Source organism: Lissotriton vulgaris, chromosome 10, assembly GCF_964263255.1.
Source record: "Lissotriton vulgaris chromosome 10, aLisVul1.2, whole genome shotgun sequence".
Lineage (NCBI taxonomy): Eukaryota > Metazoa > Chordata > Amphibia > Caudata > Salamandridae > Lissotriton > Lissotriton vulgaris.
Genome location: NC_141698.1, coordinates 5,569,724 through 5,593,799, shown reverse-complemented (window position 1 = coordinate 5,593,799; position 24,076 = coordinate 5,569,724). Strand labels below are relative to the sequence as shown.

Below are 24,076 nucleotides of genomic sequence, written 5' to 3'. Positions count from 1 at the left end.
TCTCTCTGGGACTGTTCTTCAGTGGTTCACCTCCTTTCTACACAACCGATGTCAAAAATTCAAGAGCAACAACTTGATGTCCGCTCCAATACCTGTTTTGTTAGGTGTCCCCCAAGGATCCTGCCTATCCCCTACTCTGTTCAACCTAGTTATGGAACCTCTCACCACCTTGCTACAAACATCCAATGTACACTTTCACATGTACTCCAATGACACTCAACTATATCTCAGACTGCAATCCCCCACAGACATCATGCGTCTGAACTCAATAATCAGAAACACCCAATCCTGGCTTGCCGATAACCACCTCAAACTCAATGCTATGAAAACTGAGTTCCTTCTGATCTCACCTCCCGCGAAAATCTCTACCACTCAAACTTGGCTTAAGCACTTAACTGCACTCAATGTCCAACTGACCATCGTGGATTCAGCAAAATCTCTAGGCATAACACTTGACGCAAATCTCAACATGCAGCAGCATATCAGCAAGGCAACTAAGGGAGCGAACTTCCAAATAAATACCTTGAGGAAACTTAAACCCTTCCTCCCAGCCAAGGACTTCCAAACTGCAGTACAAGCACTAGTCATCCCTCGCATAGACTACGGCAGCATCGCCCTCTGCGGTCTCCCCCTAACTACAACAGCACCCCTAAGAGCTTCACTAAATGCGGCAGCGAGACTCATCACTGGATCTAAAAAACACTCACATATCTCCCCTGACTTTAAATCCCTGAACTGGCTACCTTTTGAAGCCAAAATACATCTGAAAATTGCCTGCATGACGCACAAGGCTATACACCTGAACTCACCCGGCTACCTCACTCAGAAGTTGACAATTTCCGGCGGCTCCAGAACCACCAGAAGTACAAACAATCTTCTGCTGAAGCCTCGAAGATTCCGGAAGGAAAAAACCTACAAACGCTCCTTCTCAGGAATGGCGCCTAGGATCTGGAACTCACTCCCTCCTGAAACCAGGCTCATCTCCTCCACTCTTCTTTTTAAGAAAGAAGTTAAAGCTATCCTCATGGCTAAATACACTTTAACTACTACTCTTGAGCTTTTAAGACTTTGCGTCGTTTTGTACTATTTGTTTGATTCCTATGCACATGTGTTTTACCTGTATTTTTGACCTACTGGACTGTTCCTGCCCCCTCCCATTTGTACTACTTGCATTGACCTTACCTTACCTCACCTTACTTCCTATGCTCCCTCGTGTACCCACCCTACCACTGATTGATGCCTTTGTAAAGCGCTCGGTTATCTGCAAAGATCTATATAAAACTCTCAAAATAAATAAATGGTGCAGGTATGGGGGGGGCAGAAAAGGCAGGTACCCCTGTACAACCGTGAGATACAAGGCAGTGAGGCGTGGAAGCATGGTGCAGAGATGGGGGGGTGGGGCAGATCCCCCCATTAGACCTGGGGCGAACAGGCAGCACAGAGGCGTGGGAGCATGGTGTAAGCCTTCAAGAGCGGTTCCTCAACTCGCTGGTATTCACAGAACTCGTATTGAATATTTTGAAATAAAAAATAAGTGGCGCAATTAAATAATTCATTCATGTTGCCACAAAGTTCAAACTGGAGACGGGGATAAGAAATGGATTGTAAGACCCGATAAAATAATAAATAAAATACATGTTTAGGGAACAGCGTGTGGGATGCAGTTTTTTCTGATACAACCAGCTAAAACAGAAAGTAATGACTCCTGGGAAAAATGTGTCCTTGTAAATGCATTTTGGGATTTATTAATGGTGAAAACAAGTTTCTAAAAGTATTCTGTTTTCAGATTATGCCCCGAGACCTTTCTTGTATGGGCCATTAAACAAATTAGGTGGCATTAACGTCAGGTGGGGAATAAGAGTAATTTGGTATTGTGGTTTCGTCTTTTACTTTATCCTTGGCAGGGGCTCTGTGGTGGGGAAATTCCCTCTCCTGGGGAAAGGAGGGTACACTTAGGGCTGCCCTGAGAACAGAGATTTTTGACACAATAAAAGATCAATCAACGCTTTTTAGATCTTTTGTAGTTGCAAATTAAACATTTGGTCTTGGTTTGAACCCCGCTTCTCCTATGCCCAAGTCTGTTTTGAAACAGCTTTTAAAGAAGTCCATTCCCTCTATTAGTTTGGAGAGAGATGTCGCCTTAAGTCAGTCCAGTCCCAGTAATGAGGTGGTCAGTGGGGGGGGCCTTGGGGAATAAACCACAGCCTCATCTATCTTAGAATATGCCTCACGGGACTAGAAGGCTGATACTCCTACTGAGACTTAATTTGCTGCCTCTAAGAGAAGTTACTGGTATCTGGGAAAAAATACCACGAGAAAAGAATCTGTGAAATGTGCCAATTACAAATTCAAGATCTAAATCATGTTTTATTTGTATGTACAAAATTGCAAAGTGCTAGGTGAGTGTTCTTAAAGCCAGTTTTTATCAAATTTAATGTTCACTCTGCCCAGGAAGCACGATTTCTGCTTCTGTCTCCCCCGAATGAAAGGGTTTGTCATAAGATATATTAATTTTTTAAAACATTTTTGTCTATTAGGTATTTTTTTATAGTAGTTTTATTCCAATGTTAAAATATGTGAGCAGGTTGGATACTTGATTGTCTTATGTATTTATTGTACTATTTTCACATTATACAGCATGCTCAATATAAGAATTATCCTTGGGAGGTAGTGATGTATAAGAAAGAGTTTTGTATTATATGTAAAGTTTGTCTCTTTTTTAAATCAATTGATGTGTTTTTGTGGACCTCCGTAGGAGTTCCAAACCAAAATAAACAAATTGAATCATATTGTGGTTTGACAAATGCATTTGTACGTGAGGTACTGCGTAAATGTTGAGTGTTTTGTGACGATGAAATGCGGCGCCAGAACACCATGATGTTTTACATTCTAAGAAAGTGCATGCATTTCACCAACAAACACAGAATATGTGCCCATGAAATGGTACTTTCTTGGACGTCGTGGTACAGTGGATTTATAAGTCTCTTCCAGATTACAAAATACCACTTTTCAGACCGGAAAGTTACGGTGCCCTGCACATGCTGCACGAAAGGCAGCGGGGCAGGATGGACAACATCCAGCGGGTCCCCTTCACCTTGTCAGGAGGTCCCAAGCCAGTCTCACTCTACCCGGAGGCAGTGCGAAACCAGTGGCAGGCCCCGGCAGGAACCTCTACCCCAGGGTCTGACCCCACACAAAGCTGGCATGTTTCATCACATGCAGGTTTGGCTCTCATTCCTCTCTGCATCACTCCGCACTTACACAAGTTTGTCACAATATCAACAAACTGTCCACACACCTGCCCCACTGTGCCCTCTCACACTACCCATTCAGAACAGCCTTAGCCTAGCGCTGTATCCGGCCACTCAAGCACTTAGGGGCATGTCAGGGAGATGTACAGTGAATTCAGGTGACTGAATGAAGCTCGCTCCTGGCTCTCGGCGTCTCTCGCGGGACGCTTGAGTTTCCCTCTCGGTTGGTGAGGCTCCTCATTCGTTGGTCATTCTTTGGTCACATTGCGTCCAGAGCACACCTTGCTTGAACAATAGTCTGAACGCCACATAGATACACCTACCTGTCTTCGCGCAGCACTGTACGCATCCAAGCCCCCTACCTCCTTCTCAAAGACATTCAAGTCCAAAAAGCTAGGAAAAGGATTTTATTTACAGCATAAAAATAAATAAGCCCTAGCGGGGATCTGGTGTGTTCGGTACAGGTTATCCAACATGGTCTTCAGAGAGTCACAGGGCCACATACCCTCGTAGTCAGCCAAGAGCAGGGTGGTGGGCGGCAGTTGGGTCAGGAAAGGGACGCCCGTGCTCCAAGCAGAGGAGGAAAGAAGGACCAACCTTCATACAACCTTTGCCCTTGAAACCCAACCTCAGGTGTGATTTCTGCTCAGCAATAGTTCTGAGAGTCCAGCAGCGACCTCATCCTCAGGAAGGTCTTCGGACTGATCTCAGTCATGGCGGTACTCAGTCCTGGGTCTCACCCACGTAGTGACAGATGGCATCAAAGTCTAGTTTCAAGACGTTCACCTCATCCCGCAGAAGCTGCACCAGAGCTCGACTCTTCTCTTTATCCTTGCGGAGGATCCGGCCGACCTGCAAGAGAGGCAGAGGTTTGCTCACCACCAGAAAATTTCACAAAAGCATTCCAATAACTGATACACTATCCCCCTCCCATCGGCCCGCACCTTCCATGTCCAAGCGTCGACCCTGTAAGACACCGGCGCAATGTATGATCTCATTGGATCCCACCCAGCAGCCATTTCAGGTGGAAGGTAAGCTTTAACCCACACAAGATCCCTCCCCTACACCGACGAGTATCCCTTCTTAGGGTCACATGATTCCTCTCTGAGCACCGGCAGCTTCCAATGCCAACTGTGACTTCACTCCGGCATCTTGAAACCTATCGGGAATATCCACAAAATAAATTGATGACCAAATGTAAGCTACGTTAAACAAAGGAGCGTGCTGAACTGTTCCTAAAGAAAGTAAAACAGACTGGCGTGACCGGAGGTGTGTGTGTTACACCTTTGGGCATCCATTTTGTTGGACGTGTTTGCCTCACACACCCGAAAGGGTGTCATGCTTCATTATAGGCGTTGCTCCTCGTCTGGTAGGCGCAATCCCCGATGGGCTCACCTCAGAGAGGGGCTCTTTGGCGGAGATCTTTTTGTCCAACAGCCTAAAAATTGTAGTATACAGGTTAGCAATGGATGAGAACTATATTACAACCAGGTGGTTGGCTGGAGGGGCAGTCAGTGACTAGACCTCATATGCTTACAGGAGATTGATAAATATGTTAACCTTGTTCCTTTTTTTCTCCCCTGTTTAGGCATAGGATTAACCCCTGAGGTAAACTATACCAACACGAAACACATGACACCAGCATGTTTTTCTTTCTCTCTCTTTAACTCTCACCATCACTAGGTCCTGACGATTCGCGGGAGATCATTCCCAGGCGAGAAACATGTTGACCAACCCTCACTCTAGTCTCGTCTAGGGTTACGCTACCTAATCTGCCGTCACCCAGCGAGCTAGATCCACGTTTTTAACTGCAGTAGGGGGACCCCCAGAATAAAGTGTTTTCCGGCACCCCCTGCTACATTTTAATCACTTTCTCCAGGAAACTTACTGCCGTAACCCACACACCCGCACTTCACCAATAGGCTGTTGGACAAAAAGATCTCCGCCAAAGAGCCCCTCTCTGAGGTGAGCCCGTCGGGGATTGCCCCGCCTCCCCGACGAGGAGCAACGCCTATGATGAAGCATGACACCCTTTCGGGTGTGTGAGGCAAACACGTCCAACAAAATGGATGCCCAAAGGTGTAACACACACACCTCCGGTCACGCCAGTCTGTTTTACTTTCTTTAGGAACAGTTCAGCACTCTCCTTTGTTTAACGTGTAATTGACACGGGCACAAGCTGACACTGGACCTTCCCCCTCCTTGGGTGGTAATTGGTGCCCGGCTGATCGATTGATCACTCTCCCTCCTCCTTGACGACTACAAATGTAAGCTACGCCAGCTAGGAATTCACAAAGAAATTCCTGGCACGCATATGCCCAATTAGGAGTCTGGAGACACCGTCAGCAGTGCGCAGTTCTCTGCACCTGTAAATACCACTCAAGGCGTGGAAATATGGCGTTCCGAGGCGTTTTATGGCGTGGTTAACTGTGTAAGCTTTCAGTCACTCACAAACACCTACTGACGTCCACAATCTCCTGTTCAATCCCCTTTCCAGCCTGAAAAGAGCAGGATCTTTATGATCTGGAGCGAGTGTATGGGAAGAGGTTTCTCAACAGGGAAAAATGATTACCAGCGGAGGAAACCAAACAAAACGTGTGCATGAGCCGGGATCCAATTCAGGCTAAAAACCTGCACTTGGAGCAACTTTTTGGGGGATTCCTGAACATTTTTGTGAATTCCAAAAAGTAGTATATCCGCACTCAGACGTTGATGTAAATCTCTTAATGTAGACTTCCTATTTCTGTTTGCGATTCGGTACCTGTGAGCCCAAGAACAAACGAGTCAAGAATGCCAAGGACCCTTGTAGATACCTGGAGAGCCTGGCGCCTATCTTGAGGTAATTCTCTCCTTCCATTGGCTGATCTCGGATAGAGACGCCAGGGGCCGAGCATCAGTGGCCATGGAAGAGGGCTCAGATCACCCAGATCCGAGTTCATCTTGTTCTTTAAAGTCTCTGATATTTTCCCATCTTTTCTGCTTGACTTTTACAGCATTAACAGATCTGAAATGTACTGCTCGTGTGATTGGAAATTGGCCTTTTCACTGTAAGCAGGTTGTTGTTGCCTTAAGTCCTTGTATCGTGGTCATTGCTTAATTTGCTGCCTCCTCTGTACAGCACTCTGGGACTCCTGGTCCACGCTTTAGAAAGCCACATAAGTAAAATCAGAGAGGACTATAGGTTTCCTAACACCACAAAAGATGTTTGCAGCTCCCATTGTGACTTACAAGCAGCCTTAAAATCCCCCTCATAACACCCGGCGACAGCTTCAACCAAAAGCAAACAAGAGCCCTGCCACACATCAGACGGTGGTCTGCAGTGATGCACTGGAGAGAAACTGGGCCAGTTCCTGGGCTTCTGAAAACTCTTGCCTACATCCAGTAGTTACTTGTTTCTAAAATTGATTCAGGATTCCTTGGTCCTAGGATCTGTCTCCTTTCTGCCTGTTCTCCTGCCCTGTGATATCGGTCCTCAGTCGCCTCAAGTGTGGAAGCGAAGCTCCTCTGTAGCTCACTAAAGACACCCCTCCGTTGACCCTCTCTTAGAAGGTTCTCAGTGCAGAAGGTGCCCCATGTGCGGGACTTCTCACTGGTTGGTGTGACCTCTCTACCTGTTCCCAACGCTTTCACACCATTGACACCCAGAAGGTTCTGACTGCAGCAGATGGCACACGGGTGGCACTTCTCACTGGCTGGTGTGACCGTTCTACCTGGCTGATACTTTCCCTGCCCGTGGTTTATGATCATTGCTGTCCATCTGGGGAGGGTCCAGTGGGTGCCATCTTCACCCCAGAGTGCCCTCCGTCAGCAATGGTGAATGGAAGGTAGGGGGGGAGGGGGGGGGGGGGAGTCTCTGGGACCAGCGGTGACAACACTGTGGTGAGAACAATTCAGGCCATCGCCATTCATCCCCCGTTGAGGTCCCTAATCTAGTGAGTGAGTGCAGGACACATACACAAGCTACACTGCATACTAAGTTTGCCTATCGGAATATGGCTTTCAGGGTACCCCTAGAAACCCACAAACAGGACTGCCTGAGACTGGCTCCCAGGAGAAGCAGCTTTCGGCTTCAACTGCTGATGTTGCTCGCAACCGCCATTCGTCCCTTGCTGTTCCAATGACCTAGAACTTGGAGCTTCCGATTCATGGAGCCTCTTCCACGGTGTCTGGAGTATTATCTATCATCGTGTGACATCCCGGGCTCACTCTGACCTCTATTTTGACCAACTTGCACCAAACTATTTGCTAGCCAGCATGGAACTTCCTCTGTGGTGAAGGCGTTCTCCTTCCCTTGATTGCCGCATTTAGCTTGCAAAAAAAAGTTCACATTTTTTGGTGAACCTCAAATAGTGAATTGTAAACCTTTACTGTGTCTCAAAACTTAAATCTTCCTAAGGTCAAAGATGCCCCCAGAGTCCTTTTCGGAGAGTACTCCTTCAAAACCTAAAAGGCTGCTCTGTCCCCCAAAGCTCTACTTCCTCATATTGGGATTTGAAAATTATGAAAACCATCCTGTTTGTGGAAACTTTCAACTCAAAGCTATCTTAATATTTGTCTTCGAACACGTTTTGCCCCTTACTTAAAATGCTTAGTAACAATTTGTTTTTATAACAATACATTGTGCTGTGCAGCACTTTGAGGCCTTTTTGATTTTACTCAACACAAAATAAAATTGCCAAAAATGTTCACAGCTGCTACAGCGCAAGCTGTGTTGTTTCTGCCCTCCGCTCACCAAACTGCCAACTACAAGTCTAATCACGTGACCCCAAAACACTCCACCCACCTGACCACTGTGTGGCCCCAGCACCACCATGACGAAATCCTCCTCCGCCTTCGGGATGAGGGTCTCCAGCATGGACTCCTTGATTCCTGTGAGACACAGAACACATTCTCATTAGGAGGGAAGAATCCTGCAGACACAATAGAAGCACGAAAGAGAAATGGGAGGGGCGCTGCACCCGAGGGGAGAAGAGAATGTGGGAGATAAAACAGCAAGCACAGAAAGGGCGAGACTGACAAAGAAAGATCAGATAAATGAGAGAGAGCAAGCAAGGAAGAGTACAGCGAGCAGAAAGAGGGACCTTCGAAGAAGGGCGCGTAGAGAGAGTCAGTCCAGCTACCAGGTGTATGTGAGGACGACTTGCCATGCAACAAGCATTGCCTTTTATTTGGAGACAGAGGAGCCAGGTACTTCTGCAAGCTTTGACTTTCGGGGGTAGCAATAAAACAGTGAGGGCTTGCTTTTAGAGCGTGGTGTGGGGCAGAACGCCTAGTTCAGCTAGCACATTACTCTCGATATATATACTATGTCCAACCACTGTTACTCATTTTGTATACACTATTATAGTAACACTTTTACAACATTTGTGTCTTCAAGGACTTCTGTGCACTTCAACCCTGGACACAGTCGAAACGTGGTAGCCTGATCTGCAACCAAAGCGCGTTGTTGTGTTAATGTGACCAGCGATATACAGTTTAGTACATCGGATGCTTGCACGTTTTTTTGCCCGGCTGCGTTGAAAGTGACCACACTGCAACGTCTCATGGCACTTAGCAGTCAGGGGCTGAGAATGGAGAACAAGGGGCAGCGATGGTCGTGGAGGGACAAGGGCCCTTACGCTTGGGCTGATGTCGGTTGAGGAGGAAATGCAGTGATGTAGAGTTGAGATTTAAGAGCTCTCTTGCAGGGGGCTGTGCCACATGCAGACGGGGCGCACAAGCGAGATAAGAGTCGAAGACATACAGTCCTTATCCTGGACTTACAGGGAACAACGATGGGTGTGTTGGCACACAGACCTGTGCGCAGAGGCAGCAAGCCCTCACAGGCAGGGATCTTCAGCAGTTGCATGTTTCCTCTCAGTAGTCTCCGACTCCAGACAGCAAAGCGCTGATTTGTGCTCAGGTTCTGGGAAAGGCAGTTTGCGTCCAACCAAATGACCACTTTGATGCAAGTAGGCCCAAGCTTTCGGACAGGACCAATTCTAATGTACATATTTTTCTGGATCTGCCACATGTAAACACTTCCCACATAGATCAAAACAAAGACAGCATCCTTCCAACCACGTATCCTACACGGTGTAGCATGCTACCCAGGTAGGAAAGCACTTCAGCCCTCCACACTGCGGTAGTAGGTGCTATATAAATGTTACAATACACTATAATACATAACTCCTTGGCAACCAGCTGCAGGAGGAGTGTTTCTTTGAGGTTGTGGATTGCAGTGCAGCGACCTCTGCATACTCCGACGCTATAGATGGGTACCTGGCTCCTACAGGACAGAGGACGTGGGGGTCGTTAGGGAGCCCGTATGCTGACTGGAGGTGGCCATCCTGATCTTTCCCTTAGCCACCACCTTTAATTGTTGCCTCTCCCAGGCAATATGATGACCAGCCTGAACCGGCTTGGTCCGGGACAGGTAAACAGGAAGATGTTTTCCTCCTCCATTCAGGGGATGTGAATTTAAACCCAAACACACAATGCTTTGTACAAGGAGGTGGGGAGCGGAAGAAGCAACTACTAAGTAACCCCTATGGAACACCCTACTACCTCACGAGCAACCTTAAAACGGAAGACCCCGCCTCCCACTTACCCAAGCACCAACACACTCGCATTCAGGGGGCCAGACATGACAGAATACACGGAATTACACTGGAAATGCGCATTCTTCCCCAGAGTATCGAAGGCCTGCACCCCAGAAAGTGATTCGATGCTTCATGGCATTATAAAGCGAACTGGAGTCACTTTGGGTGGGCCGCTATCAACCAACAGACTCTTCTCCCACTGACCATCAGGCAAATGATGTAGAGCGCCTTGTTTGGCGTCTCTTGATGTGGGTCTGGAACATGGATCTCCTGACAAGACAAATATACTTGATTGTTCAGAATAAGAACATGGCTGAGTTACATGCCCTCTTCAGCCATAACTTGAACGTACATAGTTTTCGCTCTCCCTGCTAGCTTTACCTCAATGGAGGGGAGAAAGAGGACCGTGGTAAGAGAACAGAAGAATAGGATTAGCAAGAGACAGAGCAGGTGAGGTGGACAGATGTGAGAGGATGGTAGAAACAACTTGATGCGAGGTAGATGGCAGAATGAGAAAAGATCACACATAGTAACAGGGCAGTTTGAGAGGGAACGAGTAACAGAAGTACGACGGAAAGGACAGAGAGAAATGGGAGCAGGAGAGGAGATATACAGCAGGAAACACGAGAAGAGACAGGAATGAACACGGCTGGAGAGAAGGAAAGAAGATTAGGTGGGAGTAGAGAGACAACAGAGAGGGAAGGATTAGATGAGTGGCTGAGTAAGAAGAGAGCAGGGGATAAATATAGAGGCAGGAGACAGACACGGATACACACCATCCAGAATGCGGCCCTCGTCTGTCCGGCACACGCACACCTCGGGGCTCAGCACATCTTCAATTCTAATCTGTAGGGACAGGAAAAGGAATGTATATACAAGAATGGCATCTTCACTCGGACTCCAGTATTCCTAATCTCAGCTTTCCTCCTATCAACAATGTGTAACAGAACAGTCTATTTTCTCAAAACTGTGCACAGATGGTGTCTATCTTTGCCTCAGCAGCGGTGCGGACTACTTCAATCATAACAATTCATTCCACAATCAATTCAGGGCACTATTGTAACAAAGAGCTGATGCCTAGGTGTGTTTTGTGGTTCTGGGTGGTGTGGGCAACTGGCATGTTGGTGGAGATGCTGGTATTCTGTATCTGATGGGATATTGGTGCAAGTGCCAAACCCTGCTCCCTTCAGGGAAAGAGAGAGGGGGGCTGCGGATGACCCACTGCTACAAAGGATGCTGAAACAGGGCTTGTGCAGGAAGGGACTCGGGTTATATAGTTTACATTCCTGTAGCCAAGTTAGTGTTAGTTGAATGTATTTTTATGGAAACAACCATAAAGAAACTAGTTCTTGTTACAATTTCATGTACCATTCTAAAAATACAACAGAGAGGGAAACAAAGTAGGACATCTCTGGAGGGGTGTGGAGATGCCAGCGAAGCAGTTTATACTGGTGACTTAAAATGTTCATTGTGGAAAAATAGGAAACCGATATTTAGACATGAAAGGGTGAGGTGGGGTTAGGATTGGTCAACAGAGTGTTTTAGTGTAAGAAGCAGGTGTGGCTGTTGACACACATGCTCTGCATACTCCTATCCTCTGTTGTCGTGCTCAGACATTTGCAAGTTGGTTTTGTTCGAAGAATCTTTAGAGTCCCGGAATGTATTAAGATGCCTTCCATACCAAGCAATGTGAGTACAGAGAGCAAGACGCACCAGCAGGCTGCCACCGACACCACGGACATCTTCGACGAACAGACCCCTTCAGTGCAGGAGGAAGTCAGCTCTGGGGCATTCTGTGGCACCAAGCTACACCCAGCCCAGAGGCCATATCCCCATGTGCCTCCATCCAAGAGGAAGAAGCGGAGGCTTTGCTAACCTTCAGGCCCAGCGGCCCTCGACTGAAGACCACACCAAGGGTCCCAAGTTGGCAAGAAACCCATTCAAAGCCTCATAGGAGGGCTCACAATTAGGCAGAGCGCCGCTCCCAAGGGAGTCGAGGATCAAGCTCGATGCACAAGACACTACCACCTCCATGGCCTCAGCTGCCTTGAGGCTACGGTCTACACCAGTTGAAGACCTTGGATCCAGAAAAGGACCCGTCCAAAGATACTGACCCCTTCCAGCCATGTAGCCCCATGTGGCCCAAAGCCACCGACAAGCCTCAACACCACTCAAAAATAAAGGCACCAGCGCCCCTGTACTGGCACTAAAGAACCATCGATGACCAACTCCGAGGATTCGGAACAGCTCATCCTGAAACGACGCCTAGAGGAGCTCGATGTAAGGCAGACGTGCCTATTTATCCATCTTCTAATGGAATATTTCAGCAAAACAACCTCTGCCGAAGCCTGCAGAGAGATTGCCTCAAAAGAAGAGGCTTGCTTTCGAGCAGGAACCCCTATTGGAACCCCCCACTCTGGATCAGATGCCCAGGAGACAGGGGCACCAGCCCTCCAGCTTATGCTCTATCTCCACCTCTTCTACCACCATTGTTGTGCTCACACACAACACCCCCACTGCCTCTGACGGAGCTACCTTAGGAGCCAACAGGCTCTTTCTTTGACCTTGCTGATTCCTATAACAGCCCCTTCGAGTCCGGGCCTAAAGATGACCCTTGGGACGACTATGATGTAGGTACTCCAGGGGACTAAGACCTCTACCCCGACCTCATCCGGGCATCTCCCCTAACAATAGATACAGCGGCATACCACGTCATCCCGAGGGCCGACACTCTCACACGGTGGACATGAAACTCCTCCACAAAAAACAAGAGTGTGTCCTAGTGTAAACGCTCTCAGAGTGAACGTGTCGTTCCTGCCCATGCTTAGGGCATCCTTCAATACGGCACTGAAACTTCCAAAGAGCACATCAAGGCAAGGGTATTCACACCCCAGGGAGGAGAAAAACACAAGCCTTACCCGGTGACCCTGTCCACATCAGCGGCCATGCCCCTCCGACCCTCTACTCATCCATACCGCACAGCAAAAGGGCCTCAGCTCTGGGCCACAAGCGTCGCCCCGCCGCCTGACAAAGAGCAGGAAGCTGGTCGCAGAGTGCAGCAGGGTGGACATAGGGGCAGTTCCTCGCAGGCACAGAGCCAACTCTCCACTATGACCGATCCCAGTGGGAGGAGATGCAGGAGCTGGTCAAACATCTCCCAGAGGAGTACAGGATGGGTGGGGGGGGGAGATGGCGCCTGAAGTACAGGCGTCGATGCGTTTCAAGGGTTTCCTGGTTTAGAACATCTTTATCAAGACTAAAAACATTTACACTCTCTGCTGGTAATGTATCTTCAAGCTCTGGGGAGAGGAGTTGGCCTAACGGCTAGGGCGCTTGACCTCAGAAACTGGGTTCGAGTCACGGTAGTGGTGCTAAAACATCCTGTGATTCTGGGCAAATCACTTCATCTCCCCGTGCCTAACACAAATGAATGTGTGTCCTCATGTAACGTAACTGGTGCTATGTAAAGCGCTCTGGTACCCGATTCGGATTATGTTTGCGCGATATCAAACTCTGGGGGATATTTTATCCTGCTCCCAGTACCAAAGTATGAATTTGATGATTCAAACCTTATTATGAGACTCACAATTCGCCTCAATCAAGGCAACCTCTAGCGTACCCAGCTTTGTTGTAGTCTTGGGTTTCCTAATGGCATAGATGGTGCCATACGATTGCTGCGTAAAACGTCTTAGTTTTGTTTTTTTGTTAAAAAAAAGAGTGCAAACCATAAATCCACTCGGTGGGCTGTTACACTAGAAGCTGACGGACGGTAATATATCAGGGTCAGCCCCAACGTTGCTCTGGATATGGTTTTGTATGACAGAATAGTGTCTTTTTTAATACTCTCGCCGGTTTATAACTTGTCTATTTGCGCTGTATTTGTAATTCAATGTGGATTCATAGAACGATGTTGCTGTTTCCTTACACAATGTATGCTGTATGACAACATTTTTTTAAAACTTTGGGATACTCTTTAATAAACTGTTGATATGACTTTGCAATTTTCTTTGCTGTGCGAGTACACTGCTTTTTTGGTCCGAAAAGTAACACTCAAGATCGGATGTTCGTAATCTCGATTGGTGGTGTGTAAACACTGGTGATGAAGTGGTCTCCAAAGGACAACTCTTTGCTTCTTCCAGATTGAATCCTCGTCCTTTGGGTGTTTAAAGGGCCCGTTCACTTCTTGTAAGAGTGAAAATCCTGGCCTACATTCATAGCAATATCAGCTAAGCTATGTAAAACTTTCCAGATACTTTCTACAGACCATGTGACCGGCCCGCTGGTTTGTCAGTAGGAAAATGCCCCTGGGACGGGCACAGCGCCCGGGGTTGTTAAGATAATCCTCGTCTTCTTGACAGAGGAAGTTATACATTTTTGTGCCTTCACAACAGGTAATTGCTTTGAACGGCTGCTTAGTAATCCATTGGTAGGTTAGCGCACCCAGTTATTGTTTACTGAGCTCGGTCTCTTAGGGACCTGTTGCTAAGCAGCTCAGCTTGGCAACCACCAATCATTAGGCAGTTCGTTAGTGAATTGCACAGCAGCAATGCTCATTGTTACTATGGTTAGAAGCCATTTGTGTAAGTGTTTCTCTTGGAGACTACAATAAACTAGCCATACCACAGAGCCATCACAATACGCACTCAGCAAGTACTGTTCAGCCCCATTGGTTTATAACTCTAAGGCATATGAGAAGGGTAGTTATTGAGGCGTTACACTATGGCGTAAATTGTAGATAATCATGTCATGTGATGCAATAAATGCTGTAAGCCATGAAATAACTCCCCTGTGGGTGAAAACTGCACACAATACAGTATATCTGGTGCAGTATTTTTAGGACAGCAAGTCTGTCTAACTGATCAATTGTTTCTAATATACATAATGACGATTTGGCCCTTTTTAACCACTGACTTTTTGATCAGCCTCTTGCAGTCACTGAGTCACGTTTGTCAGCCACATCTTGGCTCTGCCCAGCAGGGTATTTCTCTTTCTCCTAATGCTATTGGCTGTTTATGAGCCTCCTTTCGCCTCCCACGGAGTGCATGCATTGCAATGCGTGAGGGCTTATTTTACAACTCCCGCCTCTCCCTCTAACGGCTCCTCGTGGCTAGCGCATGCATACACAGGCGCGTCCATATGCACAGGTGTGAATGTCTCGTCACATTTGGCAGCTTTGGTGATAGTAAGGTGGCGGAGTGGCCACCGCACCCTTTTGAGTATTCTAGATGTATCCGGCTCGAGAAGCCTGGTTCTGGGCTTGCTTTTGTTTGGCAGTGCAGACGATTTCTTTTTAGTACTTCAAATATTCCAGGACACACAAGGCCCAGCTGAGCTTTGGTTAATACAGGGTTTTGGGAATACTTGTCCTGGAATTACTGTTTCCGACTGCTATTTCAGTCCCTTTACCGGGCAATCATGATCGTCGGGCTTGGAATAGAGTGACGTATATGTCCCGAATTAACTAGCACTATGCAGCAGGATTTTCCCCGCTTTCTGGGCTTGTTTCCACTCACCAACTCCACTTGCCTTGGACAGTGTATTTGTGCGGAGATACAAAGAAGTGAAGTGCAAGTCTGCACCTGGTAAACGCAGAATGGATGAAGTGCAGGTACCACTTTGTACAACTTGCATTTGGCTCATGACGTGGCTCATCTGACAACAGATCTGGTAAGTACCACGCGTATTTTAGAACAAGTGATCGGATTAGTTTGACATGGGCTCGCATTTCAGGTGCGGAGTAAATTTACGAAAAAGGATTTCCTTCCACAGACTGTTTGAGTGCAAACTAGCACTTAGCTGCTCTTGGATACAAGGTCCCTGCCCAGCTTTGGGAAGTTGTGGTGCCCTGTATGATTTTTCTGCCCTCCGTAAACGGAGAAGACAGCCAGCAGTGGCATGTCCCTGCACTCAAGGCCACCTCCCTGAAACTAGTCTTACCTGCTGCAGGGGGGTGGCTTCTCTTCCTTGTCTTTATGTTCACCTGCTATACTACGCACCTATGTTATTTAATGTCTGTCGCCTAGCAGCGGTGACCTATGGCTGAACTTTTTATTGTTAACCTATTTTTATTAAGTTTTGATCAGCAGGTGTATAACCTGCGCTGCCGACCTCACCGGACGACCGTACAAGGTGCCCAGTACAATGCACAGCGTTCCATGGCAGGAGTACGTGGTTCAATACTATACACTCAATGTCCGAACAAACCAAAAAGCGATCACAGAACAAAAATACATCATGGGCGTTAATAAAACCAGCATATTTTATGCCGTGCAATCCCGCTAGGAGGGGTGAATGACCTATAACGGACCTTCCTGCTGGTATAAAAGCCTCTGTATGGCTTTGAAAAACTGCTTCCTGCCAGGGTTGTTCATCCGGTGAACTAGACAATCATGCAAGTGCACTGTAGGTGCCTAATGCCTGCCCTTACCTTTATCAGAGCTGTGCCATGCCTACTGAGAAGCATGGCAAGGAGAAAGGTTTGGGTCCTGTATCTGAACTGGCTTGGACCACTCAAATATACTCAACAAACAAAATAGCCAGACAGATTTGTTTTTTAGAATTTTGATCCCACCCAGCCGATCAGTTCTGGAGGGTCATCTATTTTTGTCCCTGTCCGCCTGTCTTCTTGTACCTAATCTAAAGGACTGGTTCCTAATGTGAATTTACTGTTAGGTAATTGATTAATTGTTTTTGGTGTTGCATGTATGAACTGACAGTACTGATTAAATAGATTTTGAGAAATTGTATAGCACTTGTACATTTATGCACATTTTACTTGTCTCTATGTGTTTTTTCACTGTTCGCTGACTGTCTGTTTGATGACATACAAATTAAATGGTTAAATATTTTTCTAAAAATACAAAAATACTAAAATAAAATAGATGACCCTCCAGAACTGATCGGCTGGGTGGGATCAAAAATCTAAAAAACAAATCTGTCTGGCTATTTTGTTTGTTGAGTATACTGAGAAGCATGGCACTGCCCTCTTTCTATGTGTTCATACAGCGGTGGCAGCATCCCTCTAGTCAGGACGCTGGTGCTTGATCTGCTGCCCCCTTGTGAGACGGATGCCCGCTGCCTCTTCCCAGAGAAAGATCCATCCACTATCACGGTCCATGCTGCTTTATCATGTAGGACACATGTTTGCATGTGACTTACTGGTACTGGATCAAAGGTACACGCATGCTTTACCAGAGGGGGTCCTACTTTGGGAAGGTTAAGTACTCTTTCCCATCATTTCATCTCATCCACGCTGAAACCGGCTTTACCTGGAGTCTGTGGATGCAGAAAGGGGGTTTGGAAGGGAGAGATCTAGAGCTTACTGTGGCTTTCCACCATGGGCACCAGAGGAGAATAAATGCTGGTCTCATTAGGTGAGTATTCTGTAGATTTGGACACCGGGGAGGCCCCACACACCGATGCAGGGAAGATCTAGGATTTGGAGCCGAATCTCTGCTAGGCTGGCTGCAATTCCTTTCCGCTCTTAACATCTTATCAGTGACAGGAACTGCCATCATGATGGCTCTAGTTCATGTTGTAAAACACTCAACAGGTAGGCATGGTCGCCAGATTTCACCTCATACAATCAAAATAGTTCCACAGGGTATACCTGACACGACGTAAGCTGTGGAGGACGAGAGTGGTGGCCTCTCCTAACTGTCACCGGTGTAAGGTGGAAGAAGAAACCTCCTACATACGGTGTGGGGCTGTGGAGACCTGTGATCACACTGGAGAGGGGTTTTGCCTGCCTGTGGTCAGTCCTGGGGTGGAGACTCCAGATATGTTATGTTATTATTCTTTTATAAAGCGCTATATCACCCTGAGGTATCTAAGCGCTCACGATGGACACATAACACCAGTAAGAACACACAGCCTCCCACTACGATGAACCCCAAGCTTCCAAGAAGAGCACAGTCTTCAGGTGCTTTCTGAAGGTGAGAAGATTAGTTTCTTTCCTCAATCTGACTGGGAGCAAATTCCATACTCGGGGGGCCGTGCTTGAAAAGGCTCTGCCACCCTTGGATACTAGGCTGAACTTAGGGCATGTCAAGTTACACGCGTCAGCAGACCGAAGGGTCCTATTTGGTACATATTTAGTCAGTCGATCCTTAATATAGATAGGGGCTGAGCCATGGACCGCTTTATGAGCAATGCATAGACTCTTGAATTTAACTCTCTGAGCTATTGGCAGCCAGTGTAGGTCCTGAAGTAAAGGCGTTGCCCTTGTGCGCCGAGGCTTATTAAAAATCAGCCTGGCCGCATCATTCATCACTACTTGGAGTCTGGCTAAAAGATTGTTAGGTAGGCCCAGATATAAGGAGTTACCGTAGTCCAGCCGTGCCAAAATTAAGGCAGAAACAGCCAGCCTAAGGGTGGAGACGGACAGCAATAAGGAGAATTTCCGAAGCTGGCGCAGTAGACCGACACAAGTGCCCACCACTGACGACACCTGCTGTGTCATGGACAGCAGAGCATCAATTTTGATTCCCAGACTTTTTACTGCTACCGCAGGTTCTGGACATGGCCCCAATTCAGCTGGCCAGAACCGATCGTTCCATGGATCGGTAGCTGTGTTGACTGCCAAGACTTCAGTTTTGTCTGGGTTAATTTTCAACCAATTATCCGACATCCAGTTAATCGTAAACTTGAGAATGTCTTGCATTCTCAAATAAGCGATCGGAGAGTGTTCAATCTGGATCAGAATTTGTGTGTCATCAGCGTAATTGTAAACCCTACAGTTCAACTTATTTAGGGCTGCAATCAGTGGCTGTAGGTATATATTAAAAAGCAGGGGTGAAAGAGCTGAACCCTGGGGCACCCCACATGTCAATTTGGCTGGACTTGACACGAGGTCAGACAGTTGGACTCGCTGTGAGCGATCTTCTAGAAAAGAAGTCAGCCAGGCCAGGGCCGTACCCTGGATCCCAAAATCCTCACCCGCGACAATAGTTGACAATGGTTTACGGTATCAAATCCCGCGGATAAGTCCAGAAGGACCAAGGCACATGGATTTCTTTTGTCAGCCTTCAATCTCAAATCATCCAACACAGAGAGCATCACCAATTCGGTGCTGTGATGAGCTCTGAACCCTGCTTGATTGGACTCCAAGAGATGGTTGCTTTCTACGAAGTGAGTGAGGGAGTGCAGGACATGTTGCTCTAAAATTTTAGAGAGAAAGGGTAGCTGGGAGATTGGCCTAAAGTTCTTAAAAACTTTTGGGTCGGCACCAGGTTTCTTTAAAAGGGGGACCACCCGTGCTTCCTTAAAGTTGTGGGGAACCCGTCCTTCTGCCAAGGAGCGATTCAGCAGGTTGAGAATTTTATCCTCCATGCCAGGCCAACCCAATTTAAAGATTTTGGGCGGATAGATCCTAAACTTACACTTCTACACATTAATGAAGACTTAGACAGTGACAGATACAAAACAAATCTCCTTCACCTGGGACTCACAGTGGCCAAAAGGGACGGAGCGCGCAGGTGGAAGGCCTCCACCCGACGGTCACTGAATGGAAAAAAGGCATAGATTATTGCATGGGAAATCAGTAAACACGGCCCAAGGGTGCCCGAGGAAGCATACTTTGATTTGAGGCATGGGCAGACTATCGGGGCATCTGCTTAGAACCGGCAATCCCTGCAAACAGACTGACAGAGGCTGAAATCAGAGACTTCAGGGAAAGGAAGTTCCGACGTAGGGGATGATGTAACACTATGAGGTAATAGACGGCGACAGTGGGGGTGGCATGTGGATGGGGGTAAGGAAGGGGGTGGGAATCAATGCTTGCGAGAAGCTCGCTTACCACTAATCCAGGCAACCCTTATGGTGATTTTAGTGGTCTTAGACAACCTTAGAAAGCTCTCTCAGTGGTAGCTGTGGAGAGCAGCCTTCAGGCTTAGTCCAGAAGGAGTGTAAAGCAGCTTGATATCTTCTACTCGGAGATATACACAATGCACACAATACTTTGCAATAAAACAGGTAAGTAGCACAAATGCACAGTGGTCACCAAGGGGAGACCAAACCATATACTCTAATAGTGGTATGCGAACCACAACTCAAGTCTCAACTGAACCCAGAAGATGTAGAAGTGCCGGGGAACCATGGACTCACCCGTGGTAAGAGACCAGGAACCCCAAGGAGGCTGTGTGCAGAGTGGCAACACGACCGCTGGCTCAATTCAAGTCAATGGGAAAGTCGCGGTTGCAATTTTAAAGAAGAAGGCCCCTTCCCAGTGGACCCTGTAGAAACCCCGTGAAAGACAGAAGGTTGGAGAGTCGCCCCACAGTGGATACCTCAGGAACCAGGATACCTAGAACAGGGAAGCCGGGTGCACAGATGTGAGGTGGCGTCTGAAACCGCCATCAAACTCAATAGAGGACTTCAGGAAGATGCCGTTGCTGAGGAAGGTGAAAGTGTCCGGTGGAACCGAAAGGTGGATTCACGTTGAGAAGTACTTGAAAGCAGAGGGGACAGAGTCTATGCCACTCAGAAATGACCAGGAGGCATGAAAGACGAATGCCCACCAATGTAGAGTTGACGGTGACCTAGTTGCTGCAGCTGTGCGGACCAGGCAATGCTGTGGAAGACCAGGAGCCATTCACAAGCTGTCCCACGTTGGATGTCGAGAATTGAGGGGTCAGTGTCCGTCGAGCGAACCAACAAGCCTTGGCAACTGCAACCCAACGCGGAAAGCAAAAAAGGTGCAGTGTTGGGAACAGCAAGGCCCAGATGACTCTCCCGAGCAATCAGGGGAGCTATAGAAATCTAAGAAGATCCTCAATAGGATCCAGAGGACCTCAAGCAGCTCACCAAAGATGCAGGACCACAGTGCAAGGGATGCAATGAGGACAAAGATCTTGGTCACAGGAGATGCTGGAGGTTGGGGCTACTTGGAGCCCAAAGATCTTGGAGCAAGGAAGCCAACAAGCCTTTTTAACAGCAAGTCAATGCAATACACAGGGGTTCGGTTCCTGCGGCTCCAACAAGGGATACTGCCTCAAACTTGGTGAGAAGACAGGGCAGGCCTCGAGGGATGTGAAGAACCACCACCTGTGTTGCTGAACCTTTCGGAGTCCATAGGAGCCCAGGAGCAGCAGACCGATCGGCTTAGTTACGGTGCCTACAGATGCAGGGAAGAGACTCCTTCACCCCACGGGAGACTCCTTCAGGTGTCCTGGATGCCCACAGGCCTTAGAAGGTTCCTGTATGGAGCACAGGTACGGACGTTGCAGCAGACGAGCAGGCAATGAGATCAAGAGCAACAGGAGTCTTCCCAGTTGCAGCCTCGATACAATGAGCGAAGTCCAGAGTGCTGAGACGGTCGAAGTAGAAGTGGTGTCTCGAAATGAATCTTGTCCCACAATGAATCTAGGGACCCATCCTCATGTAAGCCCTTAAGTACCCTAAGGAGAGGGTTGGGATGAATCAGGGTTCCCTCCCAGGGGAGGATACTCCCATGTCCTTTGTCCAGTTTCGCACCAGAGCGGGAGCCAACAGCCCCCTGAGCTAGTTTGAACTGGACTATGCAAGGAGGGCACCAAGTGTGCCCCTCATGCAGACGGAGGGCTTCTTCTGTTTCGATTAGAGTGTCTGTAGCAGTGGAAGTGCAGCTTTCAAAGTCGCTTGGTATCTAGCAGTTTCTAGTTATTTCCAGCCACTTAAATATTAGATTGGTGACGGTTCACCTGCCATGGTGGTGCCTGGGTACCAGGGTCTAAAGGATAAGTAGAGTTTGCAAACAGTGTCTCTTCCAAATGTAAATATTTGTTCACGTGGGCTGCCTGGCGATATCCACTATTACCACAGGAACAAGTGGCATCTGCAACTCCAGAGGCAACAACATACACTGCAGCTGAGGGCATACAAGGGTCCAGGTGAGACTTGGTAAATTCTGGTACCAACCAGAAGTGGTATTATCGACGCACAGCACCTGGGTGTAAGCGCACAGTTCATAGGAGATGTTACAGACACACAGTAACTGGGTGTAAGCGCACTATAAACCAGAGGTATTATTGACGCACAGTACCTGGGTGTAAGCGCACAGTCCACTGGTCGGGAGAAGTGTGGCGCTGCGGTCAGGGCGACTGACGCTGGAATCTGGGGATCAAGGTTCGATCCCCGGCACCAGATTAGCCCAGCACCATGTGACTCTGGGCAATAGCTTGCTTAATCTTCCCGACGGCCCCCAGCGCCTAGAGACCCTTACGGGTGATTGTTTGCGATTTATAAATGTCGATTATTATTACAAATTTTGACTGGTGGTATTATTTAATATACTTTACCTGGGTATTAGCACAGAATACTTTGGAGTGCTCACAATCACGCTGTACCCAGATGTAAGCACACTGTAAACCGGAGGTATTATTGACACACAGTACCTGGATGTAAGCGCACAGTCGACCGGAGGTGGTATTTACACACATCACTGGGTATAAGCGCACAGGCACAGGAGGTATTATTGACACACAGTAACTGGGTGTAAGCGCACAGTCGACCGGAGGTGGTATTTACACACATCACTTGGGTAGAAGCGCACGGGCACAGGAGGTATTATTGACACAGTAACTGGGTGTAAGCGCATAGTCCATTGGCGGTATTATTTTATATACTTTACCTAGGTATTAGCACAGAATACTTTGGAGTGTTATTACTCACGATCACGCCGTACCTGGGTGTACGCATACAGTACATTGCAGTTCCAGTATTACCATGCATTACCTTGGAGTTATAGTATTTGCCGCCTTTGTACTGCTTGTCGATGAAGCGCACCCGGAGGTCCCGCTGCAACCAGTGGGCGGATCGGGATGAGGAAGAGTTGCTGCCGTGGTCACTCTTCTTTACTTGCTTCACCACAGGGGACTCTCTGTGGGCAAAGAGAAAGGGCTGAGGTGATTACCAGCTACCACCCTCGAGCAAAGTTAATCAGACACCAGCAAAGAGAATATGTGTGTGCAGTGGTCCAAATGCAATCTGGGTCCTGGAGGAGCTCTATAAACACAATCGTGGAACTTGTAGGGCTTCAGAGACTGCCTGGGCTCTGGGGGGCTATTAACACAACCAAGGAACCCAGAGGGCTTCACAGACTGCTTGGGCTCTGGGGGGGCTATTAACACAACCAAGGAACCCAGGGGGCTTAACAGGCAGCCTGGGCTCTGGGGGGGCTATTAACACAACCAAGGAACCCAGGGGGCTTCACAGGCAGCCTGCGCTCTGGAGGGGCTATTAACACAACCAAGGAACCCAGGGGGCTTCACAGACTGCCTGGGCTCTGGGGGGGGGGGGCTATTAACACAACCAAGGAACCCAGGGGGCTTCACAGGCAGCCTGGGCTCTAGGGGGCTATTAACACAACCAAGGAACCCAGGGGGCTTCACAGGCAGCCTGGGCTCTGGGGGGCTAATAACACAACCAATGAACCCAGGGGGCTTCACAGACTGCCTGGGCTCTGGGGGGGCGTGGGAGGGGCTATTAACACAGCCAAGGAACCCAGGGGGCTTCACAGGCGATTAAGGCTACACATTTAGATGGTGAGCTCCACACAAGTTCAATACCCTTGGGAAGGAGGTGGGGAAGACATCCAGGGCTTTTGAGGGGCTTCTCAAAGTGTCAAGACGTAAGGGTCTGGGCAGCCAGGGCTCGGGACTACAAACCCAGTCTGACCATGCACACATCTGTTGCTCCATCAAAGATGAGCTGCCCTCAAAGGGTCCCTATAACCAGAGAACTGATCACAAACAGATTCAGAGATGTGACCAGCCGCAATGAAAAGTGCTCCCCTCCCAGCACTCCATTAGTTAAATTCCCCAGCACCAACTCCTTTTATGGAATACAAACCTTAAGGGACAAGCCTGCGGCCGCTACTTTAGGTCATATGCGCACAACTGCAAACACAGGGCCACATCAGCGAAGGCGCTGAAAACATAAATGTGTTTCAGAAACAGCCTCTCCTTCGAGGCCAGAAGTCCTTCAGAAAGACGAGGGAGGACGACTTGAAGACTTCCTGCTGAGGAAACACCTGTCCGCTCCCATCTACGGATCCTCTTTGGAATTCTGCCTCGGTGCGACCCCTAGTTCTACTTGTGGTTTGGTCCGGGATGAACTCTGCAACAGACTCCACGAGAGTCCGCCTGCCAAGACACTGCGCAGGCTCCTGAGGGCACAGAACCTTGCAACCCACTGCATTCTTGGTCGCAAGCAAACTGGCAATTTATCGACAACACTGACGTCATTCCAACATACTACCAGGGTCGG

The 24,076-nt window shown here is 48.1% G+C and overlaps 1 protein-coding gene across 2 annotated transcripts in view; it reads right to left on the bottom strand.

Annotated features, from left to right (window-relative positions):
• Nucleotides 1-3,640: 3,640 nt before the first annotated feature.
• The window catches only part of GPKOW (G-patch domain and KOW motifs), a 41,007-nt gene continuing 20,571 nt past the window's right edge, over nt 3,641-24,076 (bottom strand). The window contains exons 8-12 of one of the 2 annotated variants that reach the window (XM_086940162.1): nt 22,544-22,688; nt 17,442-17,576; nt 10,609-10,678; nt 8,035-8,120; nt 3,641-4,103 (exon numbers count right to left, since the gene is read on the bottom strand). In XM_086940162.1, the coding sequence (XP_086796288.1) occupies nt 3,975-4,103; nt 8,035-8,120; nt 10,609-10,678; nt 17,442-17,576; nt 22,544-22,688 (565 nt within the window). In that variant the 3' untranslated portion in view covers nt 3,641-3,974. The remainder of the gene's footprint in view (nt 4,104-8,034; nt 8,121-10,608; nt 10,679-17,441; nt 17,577-22,543; nt 22,689-24,076) is intronic. The other variant, XM_086940163.1, reaches the window with a different exon arrangement.